At 38.5% G+C, this 25,071-nt stretch overlaps 1 protein-coding gene across 1 annotated transcript in view; it reads left to right on the top strand.

The window, feature by feature from the left end:
- The window catches only part of LOC111223117 (CUB and sushi domain-containing protein 3-like), a 262,697-nt gene that overhangs the window by 59,192 nt on the left and 178,434 nt on the right, over positions 1 to 25,071 (top strand). Inside the window, exon 4 of the mRNA XM_022747144.1 lies at positions 8,090 to 8,287. Coding sequence (XP_022602865.1) covers positions 8,090 to 8,287 — 198 coding nt within the window. The remainder of the gene's footprint in view (positions 1 to 8,089; positions 8,288 to 25,071) is intronic.

The following is a 25,071-nucleotide window of genomic DNA, read 5'->3' as shown; positions in this document are numbered from 1 at the left end:
AATGGTGGGTAGGCAGGAAGGTTCCAGTGATTTTGAAACGGAAAACAGGTGAGCGGGTGGATCTGCAAACGGGAAGAAAGTCTGGGGACATCTGGTGGGCAGGTGGAGTATGACAGGAGGCCAATAAACAGGGCTGAGACAGAAACCCTGACAAAACCCTGTGTGTATTATTTTTGTTTTTGTTTGTATTTTTTTTGTATGTATGTGTGTGGGTCTAATGAAGTTCTGTTGGCAGGATGTCTTTAGGGGAAAATCTAATGGTTTATTGAACCATGCCTCAGAGAAACATTGATCACTGCATCAAGGAGCTATACTCGCACAGACACACAGACACAAACACACACAGAACACACACACACACACAAACACACACACACACACACACACACACACACACACACACACACACACACACAGACACACACTTATCCTTGTTTATACTCATGCAATGACACGTACACAGGCACTAGTGTGGCACACACACCGGTGAAGTGGAGGTAAATGCCTTATAATTGACATCCCCATGTGTCTTTGTGAGCAGTCAGACTGCCATCATTATCTGCTCATTCAATTACATACAGGGAAATTGCAAGGCTGGAAAAGTACATCTTTTCAACTAACGTTCTTAGATGGATTTTCTATCTGTAAAAATGAGGTAATTGTGTTGCACAGGGTTATTGTCTTCTTCAAAATGATTAACTTGTTTCACCCAGTCTCATTAAATTGCATCCTCACCCGGCTGCCTCTAATTGTGTATTTCTATCATGAAAGTTTATACTTAACTAAACTGCATTTCCAAGAAAGACCATACTATTCACTTCACTGCATTAATATGAGCATGTACTTATTAATTCTATTGATGAAATAACTTTTGCATGCACAGTGGTCCATAAAATGATTTATATTTGACCAGTGTCATCAAAATTAGACAAAGGCTAAATAATCAGTTTTAGCCTAAGCTGTGGTGGTTGAGTAACAAGATTTAGCAAATACTATCCAAATACATTTAGCTCCATACTTTACCTTTCACAGCAAAATTTTCTGGGTATTTTGATGCCAATTTGGCAGTAATCTGCCTCAGTAATTTAACATCATCATAGATCATTTTGAATTGCCAAATAAGACAGTTCTGCCTCTGACAATTCTGTGTGAGGTAATGTCTCTCTCTCTCTATATATATATATAGAATATACTGTCCTGGTTTTGGACTGTTTAGGCTGAAGAGAGGATCACGAGTATATACACTGGGCTGCTTGAAGCTGCTTCATGACTGTATTGAATACAGATAATTATTGCTCACACAGAGCAATAAGGCAATCCTCAGGACTGCTTTTACCTCGAGGATTAGGACTCAGATTAGAATTAGGTTTAGATTCAGGGATAGGATAAGGGGTTGGTGTTAGGCATTTATATGTGTCTATGAGGGTCCTCAGAAGTAACATAAGACGTGCGCGTGCATGCTTGTTGTGGCATGTAATAAACCTAGAAAGACACTACTGGTCTGTTGCTTTTGCTCCACAGTGTTTGATCTCCACTAGACGCTACAATCATTAGCAACACAGTTGTGTGTGTATTAACTGATCTTTACAGCCGCCAGATGATCTAGTGCTTTGAACAGCCATTACTCTATCTGGGAGCTCCCTCTTTTTCCTGCTTTAACGCTCCCTCAGAATCCCTCTGTCTCTCTCTGACACACACACCTTCTGCTGCCACTTAGTCCATTTCCCCTCCATTAATGTTTTCATAATTAATCATAATTACTTATAATTACATCACCAAGCAGCCTCCAATCAACAGTTTCTGAGGGGAATTGCAAGTCTAATGCATGTGTATGTGTGGTTTATTAGTGAAGTTCATTCTTGTCCTTGACTCTGTGTACAGGGTCATAGAAGACAAAATACACCTAACCCCAGACAAAATGTTGATATTGGATGACCTTTTTATGCCTCTGTGCGACAGACAGGGCCGGAGGCATTATGTTTTTTGGTTGTCTGTCCATCATTCCAATTCTTGTGAACACGGTATCTCAGTAATACCTTGAAGGAATTTCTTCAAATTTGGACTCAAGGATAAACTGATTAGATTTTGGTGATCAAAGACAAGCCATGTATTTTGACAAAATGATTAAAGCAGACAAATTGTGATGACATCATGAATTTGTCAGCTTTACCAAAATACAAAGTTGTGGAACTTTGAGTGTTAAGTGTTCATGTAATCACAATTCAAGTGGATGATTGGTGCAGAAATGGAACTCACTATAAAGCAAACAACTCTTAATAGTTTCTCTGCTGTAATCTGCAGAGGTGGAATATGGCAAATATCTTTACACAAATACTGCAGAGGCGTACGGCTTTTGGTACTTAGGCATTTCTATTATTCCACTAAATTAGGCATTTCCATTATTGAGAAGCATATAACTTTACTTGCATCACAGCCTTTGAAAAGAAAAAAATAAAATTAAAAACTAAAATGATCAAATAAGTCATTCATGGTTGACCTGGGTCTGAACAAAAGTAACCATAATTCCTCAAGTACCCTCTTTAGATCAAGTATGAGAGCCTCTCTTGCTTCATGAATAAAGAAATGTTGTTTCTCCATCATGAGAACCATTTTCCTTGAGCTGAATCTAGCTTCAAAATTCAGACATTTTTGTGCCAATGTAAGCAGTACTCTAGTTATATTAATTTGAAGTTGCTTTTTTAGATAGGGACATAAATGAAAAAAAAATGTGTTAAATGAGTAGTTATGTTGCCATGCTTCACTACAGGGAGTTGTTCGTAATCTAACCCCCTGCTGTTCTTCTTATTGGACTGCGGATGGTGATGGTTGAAGGAGGCCAGAACCGTGGGGGCTTGTTGTACTGCTTTATTGCATATCTTGCCTGTGCTCTCCTTGCGTAGAGAACTGTTTTAATGCCTCGAAGAGCTAGTGTTATTACCACCAATGACAGGCGAAGTGTGTTCTTCCATAAGTACTCTTATCAAGCACTGACCATTTCAGTTGGCACCTTTTGTCTGTCTCGATCATACTCTTGAGGCGTAAAGTACTTCCAACACACTTTACTGTTTGTTTAAAATAGATTCTGGTTCCCCGTCTCTTAGCTATTGTATGAAATATCGTCTGAACATTGAATAATATGTACAGATGTGTATATGAGTTTGAGCATCATGTAACCACATCAGGGAAAAAAAAAACTGGCACTTGTCTCCTTCTCTTCAGGCATTCTTTTTGCTCAGTGTTTGCCCAGCATTATCCCTAAAAAAAACTTTTTAGTGTCATTTTACATTTTATGCTGTTAATGCTTTTGTATAAAAAGGTGTCACAGTTTTAAAATAGTGGATATCTCATCTTGGCATTAATCTTTTCATATTGAAAGAACACAGCCATTTAGAATAATTCCATATTATCCTTCTCCTGATTGTTGAGCTGTCATAGTTAGGATTTGAGGAAATCGCCTGAATCCTAGTATGAATGACAGTTGCTTGACAGCTCTGCAGCAACTTTCTAACAATGGAGGGATTGTTTGGGGGAAAAAATTCCACTGTCAAAATTATACATATGGATATATTATTATTGTAACAAAATGGCTTATTTTTTTAACCTAGACATTGTTTCCAAAACTGCACTAAAACCCTTTAAACCTCAAGTTTCCATGTATTTTCCATCATTTTTCTTCGCCAGTTCACATTCAGTTCCAGCTAATCCAGAGGCCTCCTAATTCAGTGATGTTAATCAATCACTGTGAACAAGAAAGTGTGAATCGTGTTTTGCCAAGTTAAAATTTTCTGTGCACACACTGGAGCACTGAGCTGAAATGAAATAAGGACCAATTTAACTTCAGATATTTGCTTGTATGACATCTGTATGACGCTCTTTCAAAAATAAACCCTAAGATGCTAAAGAAAATGATCCACAATGATGTATAATACTATGACAAGAGGTAACTAGCAGTGTTGACAACTGCTATTTGACATGTGTTTTTTGCAATGCCCTAAAAATGACAGTGAATTTAAAAAAAAAAAAAACACATTGACAAGTGTTCATGAGAAGATTCAGGGACTATGGTCATACAAATTGAATGGACACTGTGGGATCTAAACAGTAACAGTATTATAAATAGACTGAGGTCATTGTGAAATTAAATCTGTGTTTTTGCCTATGGCTTTGTCAGAGGGAGGCCACAAGACCACAAAAATGATGCACAACTGACCCCATAAAATTCCATTAACTTAACGGACTAAAAATGTTTTATGACACAAGTTTTTCACAAGTCTATAAAAAGAGTTGGTCAAAGTGTTGAATAAATCAAACTGACAGGCGACTGACTCTTAAGTTGACAGCCAGTGAAACCTTTTACAGATGTAGGTGCCCCAGAACACATATCTGTTTGTTACAGACCTCAGGACTCATTCGTCTGTTCTGTTACAGTTCTTATAAACCTTACATCTTTTATGGAAAATGTCTTGAAATGAACTTCTGAAAATAATTTTTCAGATAAAGTAAATAGAAAATCCATGTACATGGTTTCTTGTAACAAATTCTATGCTTTATTTTCAAGCATTCAGCATCTATTCTGTTCCGGTATAAAACCTGGTTCATCTTTTATAAAAGTTACTGCTGACGGAGGTGTAAAACCTCCAAACTCAGTGAATCATCCCTCTCTGTCTTTGCCTCTCTTTCTTATTTCTGTCTTCTTCTCTGTCTCTCTTTCTCTCTCTCTCTCTGTCTTTGCTGTCCTTCACTCCCCCTCTCCAATCCTCCCATCTGCAGTGTCATCCGTCTCACTTAAAACTCTTAAAGCATGGCAGCATTCTCTCTCTTTTCCACCACTTTGCTCTCGCTTTTTACCCACTACTCAGTTCTTTTCTCCCATCTCACTTCTTCCCTCTCTGTCTCGTGCTCCCTGTACCTGGACTCAACTGTAATTGCTTATCTAGGGAGAAATAAAAGCCAGGTAAATGGTTGGGGTGGTGGTGGTTGATGGGGTGTGTGTATGTGTGTGTGTGTGTGTGTGTGTGTGTGTGTGTGTGAGAGTGTGTGTGTGTAGCTCAAGTTTTACTTATATTGTTGGGACCTAAATCCATTTACACAGTCACATAAAATCAAGTTCCCATTATAGAAAGGGGTTAGGGTTAAGCAAGTAGTAGTTATGGTTACGGTTAGAGTAAGTCTTCAGCAATTGTATGTAAGTCAATGTACTGTCCTCTGAAGTCATGGAGGCATGACTCTGTGTATGTGTTCGACAGAGTGTCTGTATGGTTGTGTGTGCTCTGCAGGCCTTTGTGTGCGTGTGTGTGTGCGGGTGGGTGTGTGTGTGTATATATATATATATATATATATGTGTGTGTGTGTGTGTGTGTGTGCACGCGCACTTGTGATGAATGCAGATAGTTCTACAGATGGCCCATAAAAGCAGCAGCTTGTAATGAAGCAACTGAGACTGAAATCATGGTTATGGTAAACTGGGGAGAGACAGAGATAGGGAAAGAGAGGCAGAGATAGATAGATAAAGAGAGTGAATAGAGAGGAGGAAGAAGTGAGGGTAAGAGAGAATAAATAAGAGAGGGCAGGCAGCAATAAACCATGGAAAGGAGTGTGGTGTAGCCGCTGGCTACTGAATAAACTAGTGTAATGAAAGTATGTGATGTTCACAATAAACTAGGCAGAGAAAGAATGGAAGAATGAAGGGATGCATAGAAGGGATGATATAGCGGTATAGATGGAACAAGAGAGAGAGAGCGAGAGGCAAGGAGCTGGCTTGTCATCAAAGTTTTTAGTTGAGGAGGAGGGAATGGAGGAACAGGAGGGAGGGGATGGGTGGAGTGAGACAGACGGAGACATTGAGGGAAGAGGGGGGAGAGATTAAAACATGGGAATTAGAGATAAAAATAAAGGGCTAAAGAAGCAGAAACAGATGGATAAAAGAAGGAAGAAAGAAATTTAAAAAAAAGGGAAAATGAGGCAGAGGAACAGTAAAAACGATGAGTGGTAGAACAAAGATGGGTAGCATGAAAATGTGGTGGAAGCCACCAATTAAAAATGGAATGGCTAAGAAGGGAAAGTCTCCGTTTGTGTGTTTCTGATAGCACCTGGAATCACCAACAGACTAGCTCTGTGTGTGTGTGTGTGTGTGTGTGTGTGTGTGTGTGTGTGTGTGTGTGTGTGTGTGTGTGTGTGTGTGTGTGTGTGTGTGTGTGTGTGTGTGTTTGTTTGTTTGGGGTGGGGGGGGGTGTTGGTGAGAGGAAATGTGTGTCTGATAGGACACTGAGTAACAAACATCCTGACACAGAGTAGGGCCACACTGACTGGCAAAATCAATAGGCCAACAGGTCACAGCACTAGGCCAACCTGACATCCAGACACAATACAGCACAGGAGGTCGCCACAGTGATGGATTACCCTTGTTGTGTGTGTGTGTGCTAGTGTCCAACTGTGTCTTGTCAGTGTGCATTTCTGTAACTGTGTGTCTATGTGGAGATAAGGAGGATGGGGGGTGGGGTCAGGGTCTTTAGCAAAACGATTTTCCTCTCTCGAATATGCTGTTCATGCTTTGTGAACACCAGGATGTTATACACCCTTTACAGAAAACCTGAAACAGAAGCTTTATAGCAACTAATTAAAGCACTTGAAGGGATGCTTGGTGTTTTTGTTTGTCTGCAAAGGAAACAAATTTTAAGGCAAAGTTAATTCTGTTATTAGGGTCTTTATGTTCTAGTTATATCTATTTTGAAATGATCCATGAGTCTACTGGACCTCATCACATTCAAGATAGATGCTAATAAATGCAGAATGTCCACATGACCCTTCGAGTAATCATCGGCAGCGTGGCTGCAGTGGAGGTACAGAAGTAGAGAGAGGGAGGGAAGTATAATTGAAAGGTATGACAATAAAGTCATTGTACAAATGAATCAATCAGCCAACCAATCTAAGAATCATTTAACAGTTCATTTACTGACATCAAATCTTGTCTACCCTCTGCCTGCTTTGTGAAAAATTTTTGTCGTTAGCATGGAGAGGATTCCCCTGCAGCTGTACTCTTAGCTTTTTATTTGAAGATTATTGCACATATTTGAAGTTTAAGGAGTGAAGCACAGCAAGGTTGTCTGAGTTTCTGGTGACAATTTAAAAAAAAAAAAAAAGAGCAGTTCTGACGCCACCTCTCATTTGGGAGCATACTGAGCATGGTCTTTCTCACTGCTACTTTAACTTCCTATCCTTTCTCTCCTTTTCTCTTCACCTTTAACTTTCTCTCTTCTTCCCTCTCAAGCTCCTTCTGTCTGAGTAGTTTCATAGTTCTATCTGTCATGTTGGGCATCCTCCATCTCTCGTTTTCTTTACCTCCCCCTCTTCCTGTCTCTCTCTGCTCCCTCCTCCCCCTCACCCCTGTCTGTCTCTCCCCTTCTCCCTAACCCCCTATCTGTCTGAACAGTTTCATAGTTGTATCAATCAAGCTCAAACAATAAGACCAGAGTTGGTCCCTGTTCTCCCATCTACTTCCTGGTTTATGGCTTCTAATACCCCTTCTCTCACTCTCTCTCTGTTGTGTGTGTGTGTGCTTGTGTATGCGGATGTTTATCTGCACACTTGTACATGTGTCAAAGGCACAGAACTGTAGATGTATCTAGGTGGAATAATGTGATTAGCTATAAAACATTTTTACATTACCTCTCTCGCTGTCTCTGAGGCTGAGTTCTGAGTCTGCTTTGACTGGGAATGCAGTCAAAATGTTCTTTTACAACCATCATGCTTTGCAATATGTGTTATAAAGAAATATATATATAGGCTTAAGGATCTGGCTAATTGTGTGCTTGGTGTAAGATTTTAGAATAGCCAACAGTGACAGTATGTCACAAGCTATTTCTGACCATGAAACTGTATTTTGCAGTGTTTGGACTGAGGCTGTAAATGCTCCTGTAAATGAGTCTCTGGATTAGATGCATTACTGTGCAAGAGCTGGGTATATTATTTAGTCAAGTGATGGATGAGTTAGGGGAAATGCATAGTTAAATGTTTTAATAGAATTAATCCCAAAAAGACATCGAAGAAGCCTAAGACTTGTCCATTTCTCTTTTGCTCTTTCCCTCTGCAGAACTTCACAGCACATCTTGTGGAAACCCTGGTGTTCCACCCAAAGCAGTGCTAAGTGGTGGCGGCCGTTTTGCTGTGGGAGACCGTGTACGGTACAGCTGTGTTCCTGGTTACGTCTTGGATGGCCATGCTACGCTCACTTGCATCACCAACGCCGGAAACACTGCTGTCTGGGACTTTCCTGCTCCAATCTGTCGAGGTACAGACAACTAAACCTATATGTGTATGTGCTCGACTGGATATGAAGAGTTTTATTCTAAAATGAAAATGTGCCATCCATCAATTTGAACAACATGTCTACATAAAAATGGATGATTAAAACAGAAGTTAGAATGATTAGATAAATAAACACTTGACACTTAATTTTAGAAATTTTAGAAATACTGACCTATATATAATGCTTCTTCAAACAAAATATATAGAATTTTGGAAGAAAACTCTTAATATAATATTTATGTGTGTGTGTCTGTGAGAGAGAGAGGCAGAAAGACAGACAGACTGCGCATGCGTTTGTCATTGTGTATGTGAAAGAGAATGAGGCAGGCAATCTAAGAATGCTTTTGAGGACTGGGTGTTTGCAGTTAATTTTATGCTCGACATTATGATCAAAGGTGTGTGTAGGAGAGAGGCAAATATGGAGTGTGGATGCAGAGTGCACTGTATGCTGTTGTCTGTTTTTGGATTCCATGGTAGGTGCAGATGGTCTGTGTACATAGTGCTGTATGCTATGTCACACTACAGTACGCACTGTAAAGAACTCTGTTTCATTTTATGCATTTGCACAGACAGACATCGCCCATATAGTGTAGGTGGGTGCAAATATAGTGGATTGTACTGTATTGTTGCATGTAAAAGTACATGCAAATATTTGCACAGTTTGCTTTAGAAATATGTTTCGTGTAATTTGTATTAAAATGACAACAGCAGGGGTACCATCTACAGTAAATGATATATAGATAGCATATCGTTCTATACATTATTGTTCTAACAATTCTAGATAATGATTTCATCAAATTTCTGTAAATAACTCCATGTAATGTAGAGGGTTGCTTGAGAATCACAACCATTATCTGCAGATTTATGCAGCCCTCCGCTGCTGATAGCTCATTGTTTTACTTTGCCAGTCCATATTGTTGAGTCGCAACAGCACTCATTGGCCTCCATTTACAAAACTTTGTGTAGCCAGTACGCAAGCTTCTTCAGAAACAGAGAGCCAGAGTAAAGGAGTGACCAATAAAGATAACCGAACATCTAGTAAACCACAGAGACACACATATATTTCTGGGTAGTTGGAGGACAAATCAGGAGCTAAAGGTGATGGCACATTGGACTTGACAGAATTGACAGGTGATGACAAAGATGACTTCTCTTGAATGCCCATGTCTGTTTTTATTGGATGAGTAATTAGGCAAGTGATAGTCAACCAAAATCATAGCTATATGAATTTGAGAACGTAATAAGTTAGTTATTATGGTATGCAACTGCACAAACTGCAACCTTTGTGGTTTTCTTTATTGGATGTCAGCCAGAGATTGACAGTTTAACGTGCCTGGACTATTCCCGAGTTTACAACTTGAGTTTACACTGGGACCACAAGTAAAAGAAGGTCTAGTCTCACAGCCTTAGCACCACGCTCCTTATCACAAAATGGTCATGGGTGACCATGTCCTTGAAGCCTGAGGTGAAGAAATAACATTACGTTGCACCTTTTCTAATTTGTCTGCCCTGAGCTGCTTTGTTAATTAAGACTATGTATCAAATATCAAATAAATTACTAAATTACAGCAACATTACAATAACCATATATATATATGCACACATGCATACAATGAATACAGATATACGCCATAGAGACATGTATACCTTGAATTTAAAATTTCTGGAATTATTGATTAGTATACTTTATCCAACACTAGATAACACTGGATTTGAGTTAAAGATGTTTCTCCTTTCATTAAAGCTGCTTCATCAGTGACTCCCTGCTCCTCCCACTATGCTATTCATATGACTGCCAAGTGACATCAGTGACCTGAAATTGCCCAGGCAGAAGCAGTGATTTAGTTAAGGGATTGAACTTTGCCACTCCACCTGAATGCATGCCGGGTGTAGATCTGATAAGCAACACAGAGTCAGTCATCCAGAAGAGGAACATCCCTTAACGCACAGGAGAAGGCACTTACACCTCTCAGAAGGGCCCAAACATTACCACCCTCCCTGGGGAGAGGGGGCGGATTCACAGTATTAAACTTGGAGGACTATCAGTTCATGGTATGTGCACTCCTTTGTGATTCAAGCGCAAGTGATAAACAAGATAGATACCACCAACAGCTACAGAGAAAGAAGGCAGTTAATTGCTTACAATCACTGGAAACACAGAAAGTGTATATCACCATAGCGTCAACCTCTGGGAAGCTGCTAAGGGAGCTGTGCTCAGACTCACTGTCAACAGCAATGATTTGGGAGACTCTGTAAACAAGGTTCAAGGACACACACTGGAAATATTCTCGCCAATATTCATGTGTGATGACAATGGACAGGATATATTGACAACAGCAGGCTCCTAACCAGATCAAACAAAGAGAATGCAATCCAGGCCAAGGACTTTATTGGATCTTTGCTTGAACACCACATAGTTGTAGATTGGTTTGGGTACATTGGATACTGACTGGTGGTCACTGGTTGACATATGTGGATGTCAAAAAACAAAAACAAAAACAAGGTGGAGGTTAAGGCTGTGCCTACTTAACTGTGGAAACTAGTGCCAGTATTATGAAGTACAAGTTGTGGAACAACAGCGTGGCATTTCTGGACTGTGCAGGTTTCATGCAACCAATCCATAAATCCAACATAAGGTCTGTTTTTTGATTTATACCAGAACTGAACACTTTGAAAGACAAAACAACATCTGATCAGCAGACATCTGAGAAACAGCAAGAAGTTCCACAAATACTCACAATACCAAAAAAGACATTTTGTTATTTTGTATGTAGCCAGACTTCAGAAACTTGCACCTACACAATATCTCAGTATTTTTTAAATTGGCAATGAGCTCAGGCAAAACCTGTTCCATAATACTAACATTGTGTTTGCCATGGAGCGCAGTAAGCTATGAAGACTTTTAAACTGGTGACATTAAACAGCCCTTTAATCTACTCTAGTCTATACTCCATTTTCAAAGAGTAGAAAGATGGTTTAAGATAGCCATTAAATGGTACATAAGGGGTAGTTCTCTTTAAGAAAAAGAAGCAGCTGCTAATTCACATCATTGCTATATGCTGCACTGTCACAACATCTTTCCCTTTGCTGTTCTGAATCACACGATCATTTCTCTGTGAAGAGGAGTTACTATCATAAGGACAACGCTGATGTTTAACATCTAATCTTGGTAGTTTTACTTTCATATCTCTCCTCATTTGATGTAAAGCTCCTATATAGCCTTATTTGACACTTTAAAATTGAAATCAAAGGACTTTCCCACTCAGTAGAACTGAAAACACAATTTTTACTTATTACTGAAATGTCTTCTAATACAAGTCCAGTGGATTTTGCATTGTATTTTGTCTGACGGTATAAGCCAGTGTACAGGTGGGTTGCATTGGTACCAGTCACTAATTACAGTAGGTTATCTCATTTTTATTTCATAACATTTTACAGTGGTGACAACAAACACAGAAACGAGTAAAGTTTGCATTTCTGATATCACATGACAGAACCAAAATGCAAAATAGACATGTAAATTTACTTCACTCGTATAATGGATGGGACCCTACCAGTGTGTATAATGCTTGTGAAATTTCCCCAATTAGCCCAGCCTTTTTGTGCACAACAGTGCCTTTCTAATGTATGCAACAATGTGCTGAATTGTTGCACAACATACCACACTTTGCAGTGAACTGTAATTTGAGTCTAGGGAAGGAAAAGAGGGGGATGGGGAGGGGAGAAAGAGAAGCGGCAGAAATGGCAACTTGTCAGTGCTGGATTAGCAATGTCTCTGTCACTCTGTCAGTAAGGCTAAGAGGAGCTAAGCTACTAATACGTTCACACCAACTCAGAAACACACACATACCCAACTATTCACCCCCAACGCCCCACCAACACACGCACACACACATATGTCATGCAAAAAACCTCTACTTGAGTGCCTCTGCTCATATGTGTGCAAGGTGGTGGGGTGGTGGCACCTAGAGGCATTCACACCAGCCTTAATAGCTTTCTATCAATTATTCAGTCATGCAATCAAATGACTTGAAATGCAGTACTTTTGGCAGTATCACTGTAAATGTGACTCCCCAACCCCTTCCCTCCCTGTCTCTCTTTCTTTTTTTTTCTCTCTGTCTCTCTCATTCATTGATTCTGCCTCTTTATTCCTACAGTAATATAAATATAAACATGAGCAACTATCTACATTACACACGGTGCTTAGATTATCTTGCATTCAGCATGAATAGAATAGATAAGAATAGAAAACTTACTTACTTAAAATGATAAGATGTTCCTTTCAACTCTCTATTCATATTCACCTCCTACTTTTATGACCAAAACATGATACAGGTGAAATCAGTAGAACACATTTTGTCCTGAGTTTCAGAAATAGAATATAGGTACATGCTGTGGTATAAATAGCAAGAATATTCCGGTTCAATACACTGCCTTTTCTTTGGGGAAACTAATTGTCTTTATTTGGGTTTCTCTCCCATACATACTCCATCCTCTCTGGGAAATTTAAATTACCCTTAGGTGTAAATATGAATGTTATGGTTTCATAATTCCCTGCCTTTCTGTTGGAGCCATTATGGTCCTGAGTGCAGAAACAAACTAAAGTACCTTATAATACAGTATAATGGAACCTAATATAAGGTGGTGGATCACATTACAACAGATGTTCCTTTTTGACTTTTCACTTCATATATTTAGTGTATTGTTAATTTGTTATTATTTTTATAGTTGGAATATCTTTTCCACCTCTGAGCAATTACATTGCAAATTGGATTGTTTTCTAACAGGTATACAAAAAATGACTGCCATCACTAGGAACATACAGTGTAATGCCAGTCCCGTAATGATGAGTCCAGTGATTTAGAGGGACATAATTTTAGACTGTGGCTGGAATGAGAGGGGGGACTCTCATTCTAGTCACAGTCTAAAATTATGAAGTTACAAAGTCCCACTGTTAATATTTTTGACTCAGTTTGTCTCTTTGTGTACAATGTTCCATGCTTCTTTTTTTTTTTTAATTATGTAGATAACCTCTGATATACTGCCCCAAATTGATAGGAACGAGTATTCACCTGACTACATTTTTGAAAAGTCACAATTCATTACAATGACGCCAGATCTAGTACAGTCTGATTTTTGTTGTACAGTTTGTCATTTTACAATAAATTTGAGGTCAAGTAGCTAAGCTAAGCTTACAAAGCTGAGTAACTTAGAAACATCATTAGGTTTGGCTACCAGTAAGCTACCATTAAATTTGTCTCAAATAGCCTCCTCTAGTTTTCTATATCATTCGGAAAAAGAAAATCTTACAGAGACAGACAGATGAAGAACACATGACAGCTTTAAATAGGCTCTAATAACAGGGTTAATAATACAAAATTTTGTAGTTGGCTTTAACTTAATGTGACAATAACGGTAGATAAAATTATCACTCTTTGTATCAAATGTGCAATTACTTGACTTTTTTTTCGCTTTGTTTTGCATTTAAGTTTCCTTCCTCATTCTTGAGTAAAGAGTACAGTACCCTTCATTGGTGTAGTGACGTTGTTGCTGTCAGAAATGTATGTCACCATACAGAATTTGTCTAACATAGCAAGAGCAACTAGATGCAGAATTTAGGTTAGGTAGATTGTTCATTTAATAATTCAGAGATCTTTGAATGGGCTGGGAACCATTCTTGATGTGTGCCTACAGTCACTGTATGTGATTTTGAGGTACACAAATAAACTTCACTTGACTTGACGTGTAACTGCAGCAACAGCAGAACCAATCTTACAAACACCATTTGAAATTGGGCTAGTATTGGGAGGTTGCTGTTTCAGCACACTTCTATTATACCCAAACTGTTATATACTACCATGAACAAAATATAATGGAAAAACATACAGCACAGCTACAGTATGTCACACTAATGCCTACTGCATAAAAACATAATGTATACATTGTATATGTTGTGGAGGGAACCTCTGTGTGGGACGATGAGTGCATTTGTTTGTATTTATGAAGAAGTGCCAGTAAGTGTGCTGCTTCTAGTTGGTGCAGAATTATTTACAGGACAGAAATATCCTTTAGCAATCAAGACATCCATATTCACACAAACATGCACATACACATGAGCACAGTTGGCCCAGAGAAAATTTCATCATGATCCCATAGATACAGAGTATGCATGAATATTCATGAGTTTGAGTGAATGTGTATGTGTGTATGTGTGCATGAGTGCGTGGGGTGGAGGTGGTCTGTGTGAAAGAGAGCAAGACAGAGATAAAATGAGACAGAGCATCTGTGAATATATTGTGCATATTTCTATGGTGCAAGGAAGAGAGTTTGAACTGAAAATGTGTGAATTTAAGAGAAACTGTGACTGACCCTGTGCATGCTTGTGTATGTACAGGTGCATTAATATGCATTAATAACTATGAGTATACCATAAAGAGAAACAGCTTTCTGTACAATATCTTCAAGTCATAATAACAGCATTTGGAGGCGAGAGATAGAAGGAGAGAGACAGATCCACACACAGTGAAAGAGAGAAATGTGTAACACAAAAGGGAACAAAAGTGGGGTTGAAGAGAGGTGGAAGAGCTAGAAGGAGAGGAAGTAGGGGGGTTATTGTTGGAATTGAAAAAGTAATAATGTGCTCTGACAAAACTCGAAATTAGACTGGCTGAGGAACGGAAATGAAATGAATGTGTGTAGTTGTTTGTTTGTGAGTGTGTGTTGGTGTGTGTAGTCAGCATAATGAGATTGAGCCTGCTTAGGTGCATGTTTTTTTGTGTTCACGGGTATGTGTATTATTGGTTGAGCTCATAGTGCTAATTCTTCTGCAGTCTGATCAGGCAACATTTGAATTTTTTTTTTCCTGTTGTGAGCAATGACACTGATGTCAGACTATGTCCCAAGCAAAAGCCATACTGTGGCTTCGGCCTTAGCTTCAGCCTGTGCCCTCATATAACCCTTATGGTGAGTTCAGACAAAACATGAAGCCAATTCTAGAGGTAGCAATGCATGGCATGCATACAGTACTGAAAAATGCACATTTATCCCAATGACATAAGACCTCCCTTCATGAACATACATACATAAGAAATATGAGGAAAACTAGAAAAATAAAACCAACTACTGGAATTTCTAGTTTTGAGATCAGTCCCACACACACAGTTGGATATGAATTGTCAGCTAGCTACAGGCTAATATGTGTACTTGCAACTTTGGATGTTTGTGCTGAATAAAACAGACTCCAAGTCACTCCAGTTGTCATATTTGCATGAATGAAGTAAGTCTTAAATTCATTTTAAATTCAGTGTTCATTTCAAAACACCTTCAGTTACAGCTCAGTGAGTTACTCAGGGAACTTGTAAAACTGAAATACTTTTACTTCCTGTCCTAATGTGTGATTAGTATTACACAGTATAATCTCAAAAGTCACTGCAAGAGTGAAATACGTTTAATTCATTATGAGAGCTGCCTCATGAGCTACAGTACCCATCACTAACCACAGGAATGTCAGTGTCTTGCCTGTTTGCACCAGGATTAATTATTTTTCAGCTTCAATATTTTAGCAATGAGTTTAAGCCATGTATAATCTGACATACTCAGACACATTTAAAACACAACTGAAAGGAAGCCTGACAGAGAGGAAAGAAATTAAAATGCTTATTTAGTTGTATCTGTTCATTCTAGCTTAACAAAGGACAAAATACATTTGGAAAGACAGAAAGAAAGCATTAAATAAATAATTCGTTTAGAATCCTTTCACAGTAGTTGCTATGGATACAGTCTATATGCTAATTAGGGAGTCAAATTAGCTAGCTTCATTCTATGGTGTCAAAGCTTTGTATAAACAGATCTATCATTTAGACATATTTTGTTCCTGTCGTGCTGATCTGACCCGTATGAAGATACTGTAAATGTGTAGTCTTTGATCTGATGTCACAACGAAAAATCCATAATTACATATGATGGATATGATTCTGCACAAGAACAACAGAAATTCATTTTATCATATTCAAGTCACTGAACCTAAATCAGAAAACAGTAAAGCAGATATTGAAAGAAGGAAACTCTTCCTATTCTTCACATAGACATTAATTCTCACATTTTCAGGAGCCTAACCTGTGGATTTTTACAGCACTTTTAAACTGACATAATGGACAAGGTGGCCTTTATATGTATAATTGCTTTTCCCAGAGGCATAGGTAATTTAATCAATTTAATTATTCTTTATTGTTCTCTCATCATTGTTTACTATAGCAGGAATGCTAAAGAGGACATTTTTAATGTGGTTGACAGTATGATGGTGATGTAGAAGACATGAGACAAGTGACTTGTGCTTAGCAGCACTGAATAACAGTTGTTAGAAAAAAAAAAAATCCTGACAAGCAGTGAAGCAAAAGAGCTCAAAGGTTCAGTCGCATCATCAGGTGTGAAAACGCATGTCATCATTTTAAGTAATTAGTAATGACGTTATGTTATATAAGGATGTCTCTGGCGATATGGCATTGAAGAGTTTGCAACGAAATGTCTTTCACAGGACTAGAAATCCACTATATGTTTGGAAAAACAGTACAGGGCATTTCTTTGTAGTAAATATTAAAGTCATAGGCTTTACAAAATTCTGCATCACACGTTAACCCTTTCCATTTCACTTGAAAACACATTAAAAAAAAAACCTAAACCAGGTGTTTAGCAGGTGATGTTATATTAGACAGTATATACTATTTCCTTAATGTAAGCTTATTGAGGATGTTTGCTCTTTTTCAATAACATTCTGCCAGAGTCAGAACTTTTAACTTTTAACTTAGCTGAATTTGTTTGTTTGACTTTCACATTAACTTTCTATGACTTTCACCATTCACTTTACGTCTGTGTGTGCGTGACAGAGAGTGTGAGTGACTACTTCTGACAGTGTGCATGACCTTGTATGTATGTGCCATTGTGTTTATGTGTGTGTGCGTGTGTGTGTTTTGCCCAAGGCTGACTAAAATTCTTGCTAGCTGAAATGGTAAGATCGTCACGGTGGTATTGTTATCGTCATGACAGTGTTAGTTTCCAGGTAGCAACTTTTCTATTCTTTTTCCTCTTTCCCTGCTTCTTCCACTTCTTCACTTCTTCCTGCTGCCCTCTCTTCTCATTTCACTTTTCTTTAAGTTTCTTGTCAGGTACCAATGACATGGAGGCTGACGCAAATTCTAAGCTGTTGTTTTATAAACAAAATTTGTGGTTGTTATCCAGTGACACAGTGGATAAAATGCTTGCAGTTAACAAGTCAACCTTGTATAATTAAGGCATTTCCTTTTGAAACTTCTAGTTTAACCTTGTGTTGAGCATTTTTATTAGAGATGTTCTTTTTCCAGAGAAACAATTAAAAGCAGAATAGTTAAAACAGTGGACAGTATAGCATTTTCTATTCTCTTTCTGCTGCATTTTCACAGTTTCAGTCTGTGTAACATTATTTCATGCATCAGATACCCTCACAAAAAGAGGAGGAGAGAGGGACCTCAGTGCCAATTTGAAACACTGTATACCTGTAAGTGTCTATGTGCATGTGTGCGTGTATGTTCTTGAGTACGATGAAGTACGTTAGCTGAGATTAGACAGAGTAGTGTTTATGCAGGTAGTTTCCTCCAACCTGAGACACACACAGACACACATGTCCTTGTCTTACTATATTTGTGGGGACCTGACATTGACAATGCATTCCCTAGCACCTTAAACTAACCGTAACCATCACAACTGAATGCCTAACTCTAACTTTAAAACCAAGTCTTAACCCTCAAACAGCCATTTAAACTTGTAGGGTCCAGCATTTCAGACCCGACAAGTATAGCGGGCTCCTAGTTTTCAGACCCCACAAATACAGTTAAAAGAAGCCCACACACACTTCCCCTCACTTGGGTATATACACACACTCCTTGCAGGGCAGGAGATTCAAGCTGAGCTGTCTTAATGATTCAAACATACTGCACGTACACTCAGACTAGCTGTATGTTTATGTGCTTATATCTTCCTATATTTGTGTGTATATGGCTGTGTGTATTTGTGTATTCACTAGTGATTATGTGCTCGCTAGCACCTCTCTGTGTTGCTTAGTGAGGAGAATCAAAGAGTTCTGAGACTCCTGAAATGATCAAATGAACTTCTACAAACCAGCAGCAGAAATCTCTCTCCAACAGGTGAAACTTTCAGAAACTATGAAAAATAAACTGGTAATTTTCCCCCATTAACAACCTGCAGTGATCACGGCAGAATGACATTTTCAGCAGGTCAATATAGTGACCTTATCCAATTAGCATCAGGAATCAGTGATTGCATTTGGTAAAGCTAGAGTCAAAGTGTTTGTACGTTTATGCTGTGAAGATCAGTTGTTAGTCAGCTTGTCAAAGTGCTAGCTATCTGATATTTACCCATGTTGGGAATTTGCACTTACATCACAGAAAGTGTTTACACCATTTCTAATTAAATAGGTTTATACGTGAAGCATCTGCTCATTCCTTTTCAATGCAGCTAATTATTCCAAGTCTCATCTATTTAGTACATTTCAAAGGAATATATTTTCATAATATTTTTCAAGAAATGACAAGCTAAAGTAGCTTTAAACTAATAACATGCTTGATAGCTGAATATCATGAAACAGATGTTTTCTGACAACACCTCTGAGTAACACCTTTTCTGAGATGATAAAAGGTTTTAGGTTAGAGATTGAGAAGAAATCAAATAAAAGTTATTCCTGCATATTAATAAAAAATAGACAACATTGTCACTGTGCACATTGAAAAATGCACTGGTGTGGTGCATTTATATTTAAATCCAGTTAGCCACCCTTTTCAGTGCAAGAACCTACAATTTTGACGTTATCCTTCTCACTCTATTTTTTTAATGGCGTGTCTGCAAAATTGTAAGTCCATTAGTCTGCACTTTAAGTAACACACAAGTTTGATAAAAACAAAACCAAGCGTGATGCTGGTTGTGATGGATTCAAGCAAGTTTCAGGACTCTATTAGGTGAGTTTCAAATAGAGTATTGAAAACTGAAAAGAATGATTACCTTTAAATTGGGTAAAACACATTTAAGGGCAAACAAAAGGGTCTTGGTTAATAAGTTGATAATTTTGACAGAATTTGAGTAATGAAAAAACAATGAGGAAAACTTAAATTTCTCTGCTTTAACAATATCCAGTGGTACAGAAAGGTATAGTAGACACACGTGCTTTAACTTCAAAATGCAGATTTTTTTTCCGGACATCCTAGCACTTTTATTTTACCACTCAAGTTACTCCAAAGATAAAACAAACCAGTCTTTGCTTGTGATGTTTCTCTTGCTCTCTCTCTCTCTCTGTCTTTTTCTTTCTCTCTCTGTCTCTCTCTCTCTCTCTCTCTCTCTTTGTCCCTTTCTTTTACACATATACACACATCTCTTCTCTATGGTCTCATTATTATCTTGCTAATGGTTCCCTGTGGATGTAAAGCTCTGCTGATCCAAGCAGCTGGAGACACACATACACCCCCACACAGACAGACAGCGAGTGCCCCCCGCACGCACACACACACACACACACACACACACACACACACACACACACACACACACACACACACACACACACACACACACACACACACGCACACAGCCAAACAGCGAGTGCCACGCACACTATATACAGTACATGCCCAGGTAGCAACTAAGGTAATACAGAACCATATGTTCCCACCAGCGCAAAAAACATTGCTACATTTATTAATGCAATACCCTGCCCTACCACTTATCATACACACACATACACACAAACACACACACACACACACACACACACACACACACACACACACACACACAGATCCATCCTGACCATACTGCTAATCCCTCTCAGTAGAAGTCAGTATGGGGATTTAATTCTGTAATACGTCCTTGTGCGTTGAAATCCTAGAGTGCAATTACTGAAACTGCAAATTATAGGCTACTGTCCAAACAGCGTAGGCATATTTTACTCTTAATTTCTAAAAAGCTACAGTAATCCGTGTCCCATCATTTACTGGCCATGGTTTGCATTTTTAAATTGTTTTAGCTGCCAGCTTAAAGATGAATAGAATAACGTTACTGAGGTGTAGCTTTTTATGTTGTTCTCAATCTGTGGTATGTTTGAAGTATACATCTCTTAGCATCTGTTTTGATGTTGTACATTTTACAAACTGCTACGGCATGTAATTAACAGAAATACTATTATCATATTTAAAAACAAATTGGGCAGTAAACTTTATGAAGCACTGCGTCTTTCTATGACAGTTGACTTAGGGAAGGATATTAGAGCTCCTGACTTTCAGAAACTCCAAAATGTAGAATATGTAGAATTTTGTTATTTTTTTATTTTTTTAATATGGCAAGTACTTACGTGTTTGTTTTATCTATAACATAATAGTGGTGCAGCATTTGAAATTATATTCAAAACACTGTGTTCGCGGTAATGAAACTCTCCTACACCCCTCTTTCTCACTCGCTCTCTCTCAGATCAATGTACCGGTCGTGTAGTGACACTTGAAGTACTCTTATCTCGTCACTGCAGACCTGCTCAATTCTTGCTACTTCTCTCCTCTCCTCCCCTCCACTTCTCTTTCTCCCCTCTTTTCCCTTCCTGTCCTGTCCTTGCTTCTTCCTTGCTCTGTACGTACTGCTCCTTTCCTCTCCTCTCCTCTCCTCTCCTCTCCTCTCCTCTCCTCTCCTCTCCTCTCCTTGATGCTGATGATGGGTGCTGTCTAAACTTGGATTATCGGTGACATATGAGGTTGCTGTTGCAGTTCTCTGCAACTATTCTGCACTGCTAACATTTTGCCAAATAAGACTGATACTGCACTCTTTCCCTAGTTCTCTCTGTATGTCCTCCTCTCTTTCTGTTTCATATCTTTCTCTTATCCATGCTCCCTTGCACATGCAGATGTGTGGCGTACTTTGTATGGTGTCCCTCTCTCTGTAACCTTTAGTGCTTTCTATGTTTATATTTGTAGTAGAACTGCATAATTCTTCATATGCAGAGTAGTTTCCATGACCCTAAGGCTGTGGCTGTAATGTTCTAAAATGCCTCTCAACAGGGTAACATAATGCCACAGCATCACAGCTTATGGTGTCATTGCCATTTAAATGCCAATTTAAAGTCTGCCCACAGCCTCTTCTCCTCTGTGTGTATTCAATCAAAGGGTAAAGCATTAAAGACAACTTTCGGAGCAAAAATAGTCCAGGGAGTGGAGAGAGAAAACCAATTAATTACGTTTTTTCTCACAAGCTATGCGAGATGGGGAAATATTTCTGTCAAACATTTTGACAAGACAAACATTTGATTCAATATTGATTGCATGGCTATTTATATTGATCAGCCTTCCTTGATAAACTTAGTTGATAAATGGATTCTCAATTATATCTCATCAATTACAATAAACAAAAGCACACTTTTAAACAGCAAGAATTTGCTGAATCAACCCTTCATTCTATTCATTCAGCCAAAACAGAAAACAAAAATCAAACATTGTTATTATATGAGGTTAAGAGGATTGTGCCGCTAAAGCTTACCTGCACTAACTTACACAGACATTGGATCAGCAGGCTGCTAAACATCATAAAGATCTGCAGCTTCAACACAGTCTGTGGTGCCAGATTCCACCGAGACACTATTAATTTAGTAATTCAACATTTTAATGTATTTATGAATTTGCAGGTATTGGCTCATTTAAGCCTCAGTGCTGCAAACCTACACTACATCAGTGTGTGGCTATATGTGTGATCAGCAGATTTATGGTAATGTCCATAAGACACCACAGATACTGGGACAGCAGGAGCACACCTGTGGTACATTGTAGCTGGTCTGTCTTTATATATTGGGTGATATGATATTGCATGCAATTATTTTTATATTGTCGGATTTGAGAAACATCATCTACCATGACGATGCTCAAATATGTCTTTGCACTTCCTCCTCAGAAATAGAACAATACTGTGTGTAGCCATCATGTGAGGTCTGGCATTAGCCAGAATAGTACTAATTCACCTATGTAAAATATCTTCTTTTTTTGCCTTAAGTTATTGGTTTCAGAATGAATAAAATAACAGAAACAAACTATTGTATCAAACACTCCTCCAGAGATGAACTGACACCCCTGTGTAACATTTGATATCTGATGGAAAATAGGTTAAGAATGAGCCATATGGCTACATTCACTCATCTGAACCAGCTTCACTGTAAATTTGTCAGAATTGAATATAGCTGTATAAAAAGTATTTTGATCAAATTCCAAGTAGAAAGTGTTAGTGTTGATGTACCTCTAGTGTTTATGTGTCTTGTGACACAGCCTTCTCTCCTTCCAGGTTATTCAGCACGTACTGACGGTACGCACTTTGAGCTACCAAGCTCCTGAAAAAAATCCTACATGGAAGAAAATGCCAGCCTTCACTGAAATCTTGTTGTTTTGAAGGTCACAAGACCACTATAGCAACAGCAGCTAACACTAGCACCAAAGCACACTTGCCTATAACCCCTACTAGTTAACGGCAGTAACTTTGCAAAGTCATACACCCATATTGCATTGTTGAAAGTTTTGGATTTCTGTGGATTATACTGACCCAGGAAGTGAGGTACAATACTTTTTTAATCTGCCTTTATCTTTGGAATAAAATGTATCTCTGGCAAAAAAACGTGAAGAATTAATTAGATGCATTTAGGTAAATAAAACTGTAATAAATAAAATTTGATTTGTACCAGATCAAACCACACACACATTCTGAGCTTTGTTGAAATTATAGTGGTGTTTTTCCTCTCCCATTTAATTGTTTAAAAATGAAAAAAAAAGTAATTTGGATTTAAACAGAGCAACAAGTTAACCTTCAGCAGTCATCAGCACTTTGACCAAACCACATCTCTGCAGCTGCTTTATGACACCTCCACTGTTGTCATTAATCACTGTGCTATTTGAATAACTCTTTAATTGTGTCTCACTTTTGCAGTCTCCCTGTTAAAATATCTAATAATCTGTTAAAAAGAAAAAGTATGTATTTGTCTCCTCAGTGTTTGAAAAGATTATAATTCACTCATCAGTGAGTTCAGCAGCATGCTATTAAAAAGTTTTCTTTTCACATCAAAGAAATGTTAATTTAGTTGAATTATCGTGGTTGTTTTGTTACCAACACCTGATTTATTCAAAGCACAGATTTTGGCGGCACAGAATGTGGTTTCTGTCAGCCAGCAGAAGGGTTGTGTCAGGTGTACTTTAGTTAACTGAAAAGTGATTGGTTTAAAAACGTGTTTACCATGATGGCTTTCTTTCGCTTGTTGGTCTGCTGACACTGCAACACACACAAACACACACACACGTTCACAAAGTCGCTGTTTCACGCTCTAACACACACAGACACGCAGGTACACACAGCATAGGAGCAGAGCTGTTGTCAGCAGGGGTTCATTTAGCCACTAAACAATCCAGTTTGTGTGTGTGTGTGTGTGTGTGTGGCCGTGTGTGACCGACAGTACCATGGATTTTCAGGACAGAAGGTTTCTCTTCTTTCCAATCTTGTACTGCCTTCTCATGCAGGATCAATTTCCTTTTTCATACCCATTCTCTAGATCTCTCAAATAAACATCTTAATTGTAAATGACTCACTACTGTATTTCTTAAACTGTAGAACAGGCCAGTACAAGTTTTGCATCTGATATTGATGTGGATAACTGCTTAGCGACATCGTCAGTGCCCCACCCAAAGTATCTCCCTAGACACAGCTTACTTTCTGATTTTGTCAAAGATGTGTCTGATTGGACAGGATCAATAACTGTCAATTACCCTCCATCCAGCAATTTCCTCCCAGCAGAATGTAACAAAAAAGCAAGAAGGTGCACCCTGGTACCCTTTGGTTTCAGAAACTGCCCACTATGAGTCTTATGTGGTCTATTAAGGCAAAATTCACCACACACATTCCTCACCACAGTCTGGACCCGTCCGCATTATCTGTTATTATGGTCAGTAAGTTGGCTCTGTGATGGCACCAATGTTTGCTTTGTCACCATGTAAGTGATTTTGCACAACTGTGCACAGCCACAGTGCCTGCACTCGTCAACATTTTATTTCATACGCTACATCTCATTTCATTCAATGAGCCCCTCATGTTGCACTTGACCACTGGAGTGTTGGTCACGTCATTTAATTTGCTCGTCTGCTGCAACTGCACCGTATGCTGTAATGGTCACACATGGCTATTGTTATTTTAATGCCACATACATGCATAATCTACTTCCTAATGCACTCCTTGTTGGTATTCTCTTCCCTGCTATTGTATGAGGTTCTGCAACACGGATTGGTATTTTAATCCAGCTGTTTGTGCAACTGTAGGAGGAAAATAGAATGCTTTCAGTGATGAAGAAATGTCATTGGTTAGTACGCACACACAAATTAAAGTGTAAGATATTTTCATATTTAAGTAAGTGTATACACGTTGTGTATGTTTTCAGTGTGTGTATATGAGTATGTATGTTTATGTGTAACCTGTGTATATGTTCATCATTGTTGTTTGGGGGGAATTAAAGATTGAAGATTAGTCGTGGCTGCTTAGTCACATCTATAAGATACACATTGCTGCTGTGACAAGCGAAACAGTCTTGTACATGGACAATAGAACAATAATCATGGGTGCCATAATAACACAAAGAAGCTGCTGCATAAACAGTCAAATTCTGTATTTACATTGTCACTAGGAGAGAGAGATTTGTTGAATACCTTTAGTTGTTTGAAGATATAT

Source organism: Seriola dumerili, unplaced genomic scaffold (assembly GCF_002260705.1).
Source record: "Seriola dumerili isolate Sdu_G_001 unplaced genomic scaffold, Sdu_1.0 BDQW01000110.1, whole genome shotgun sequence".
Classification (NCBI taxonomy): Eukaryota; Metazoa; Chordata; class Actinopteri; order Carangiformes; family Carangidae; genus Seriola; species Seriola dumerili.
Note: the sequence above shows the minus strand (reverse complement) of the source record. Positions and strands in the feature narration are given on the sequence as shown.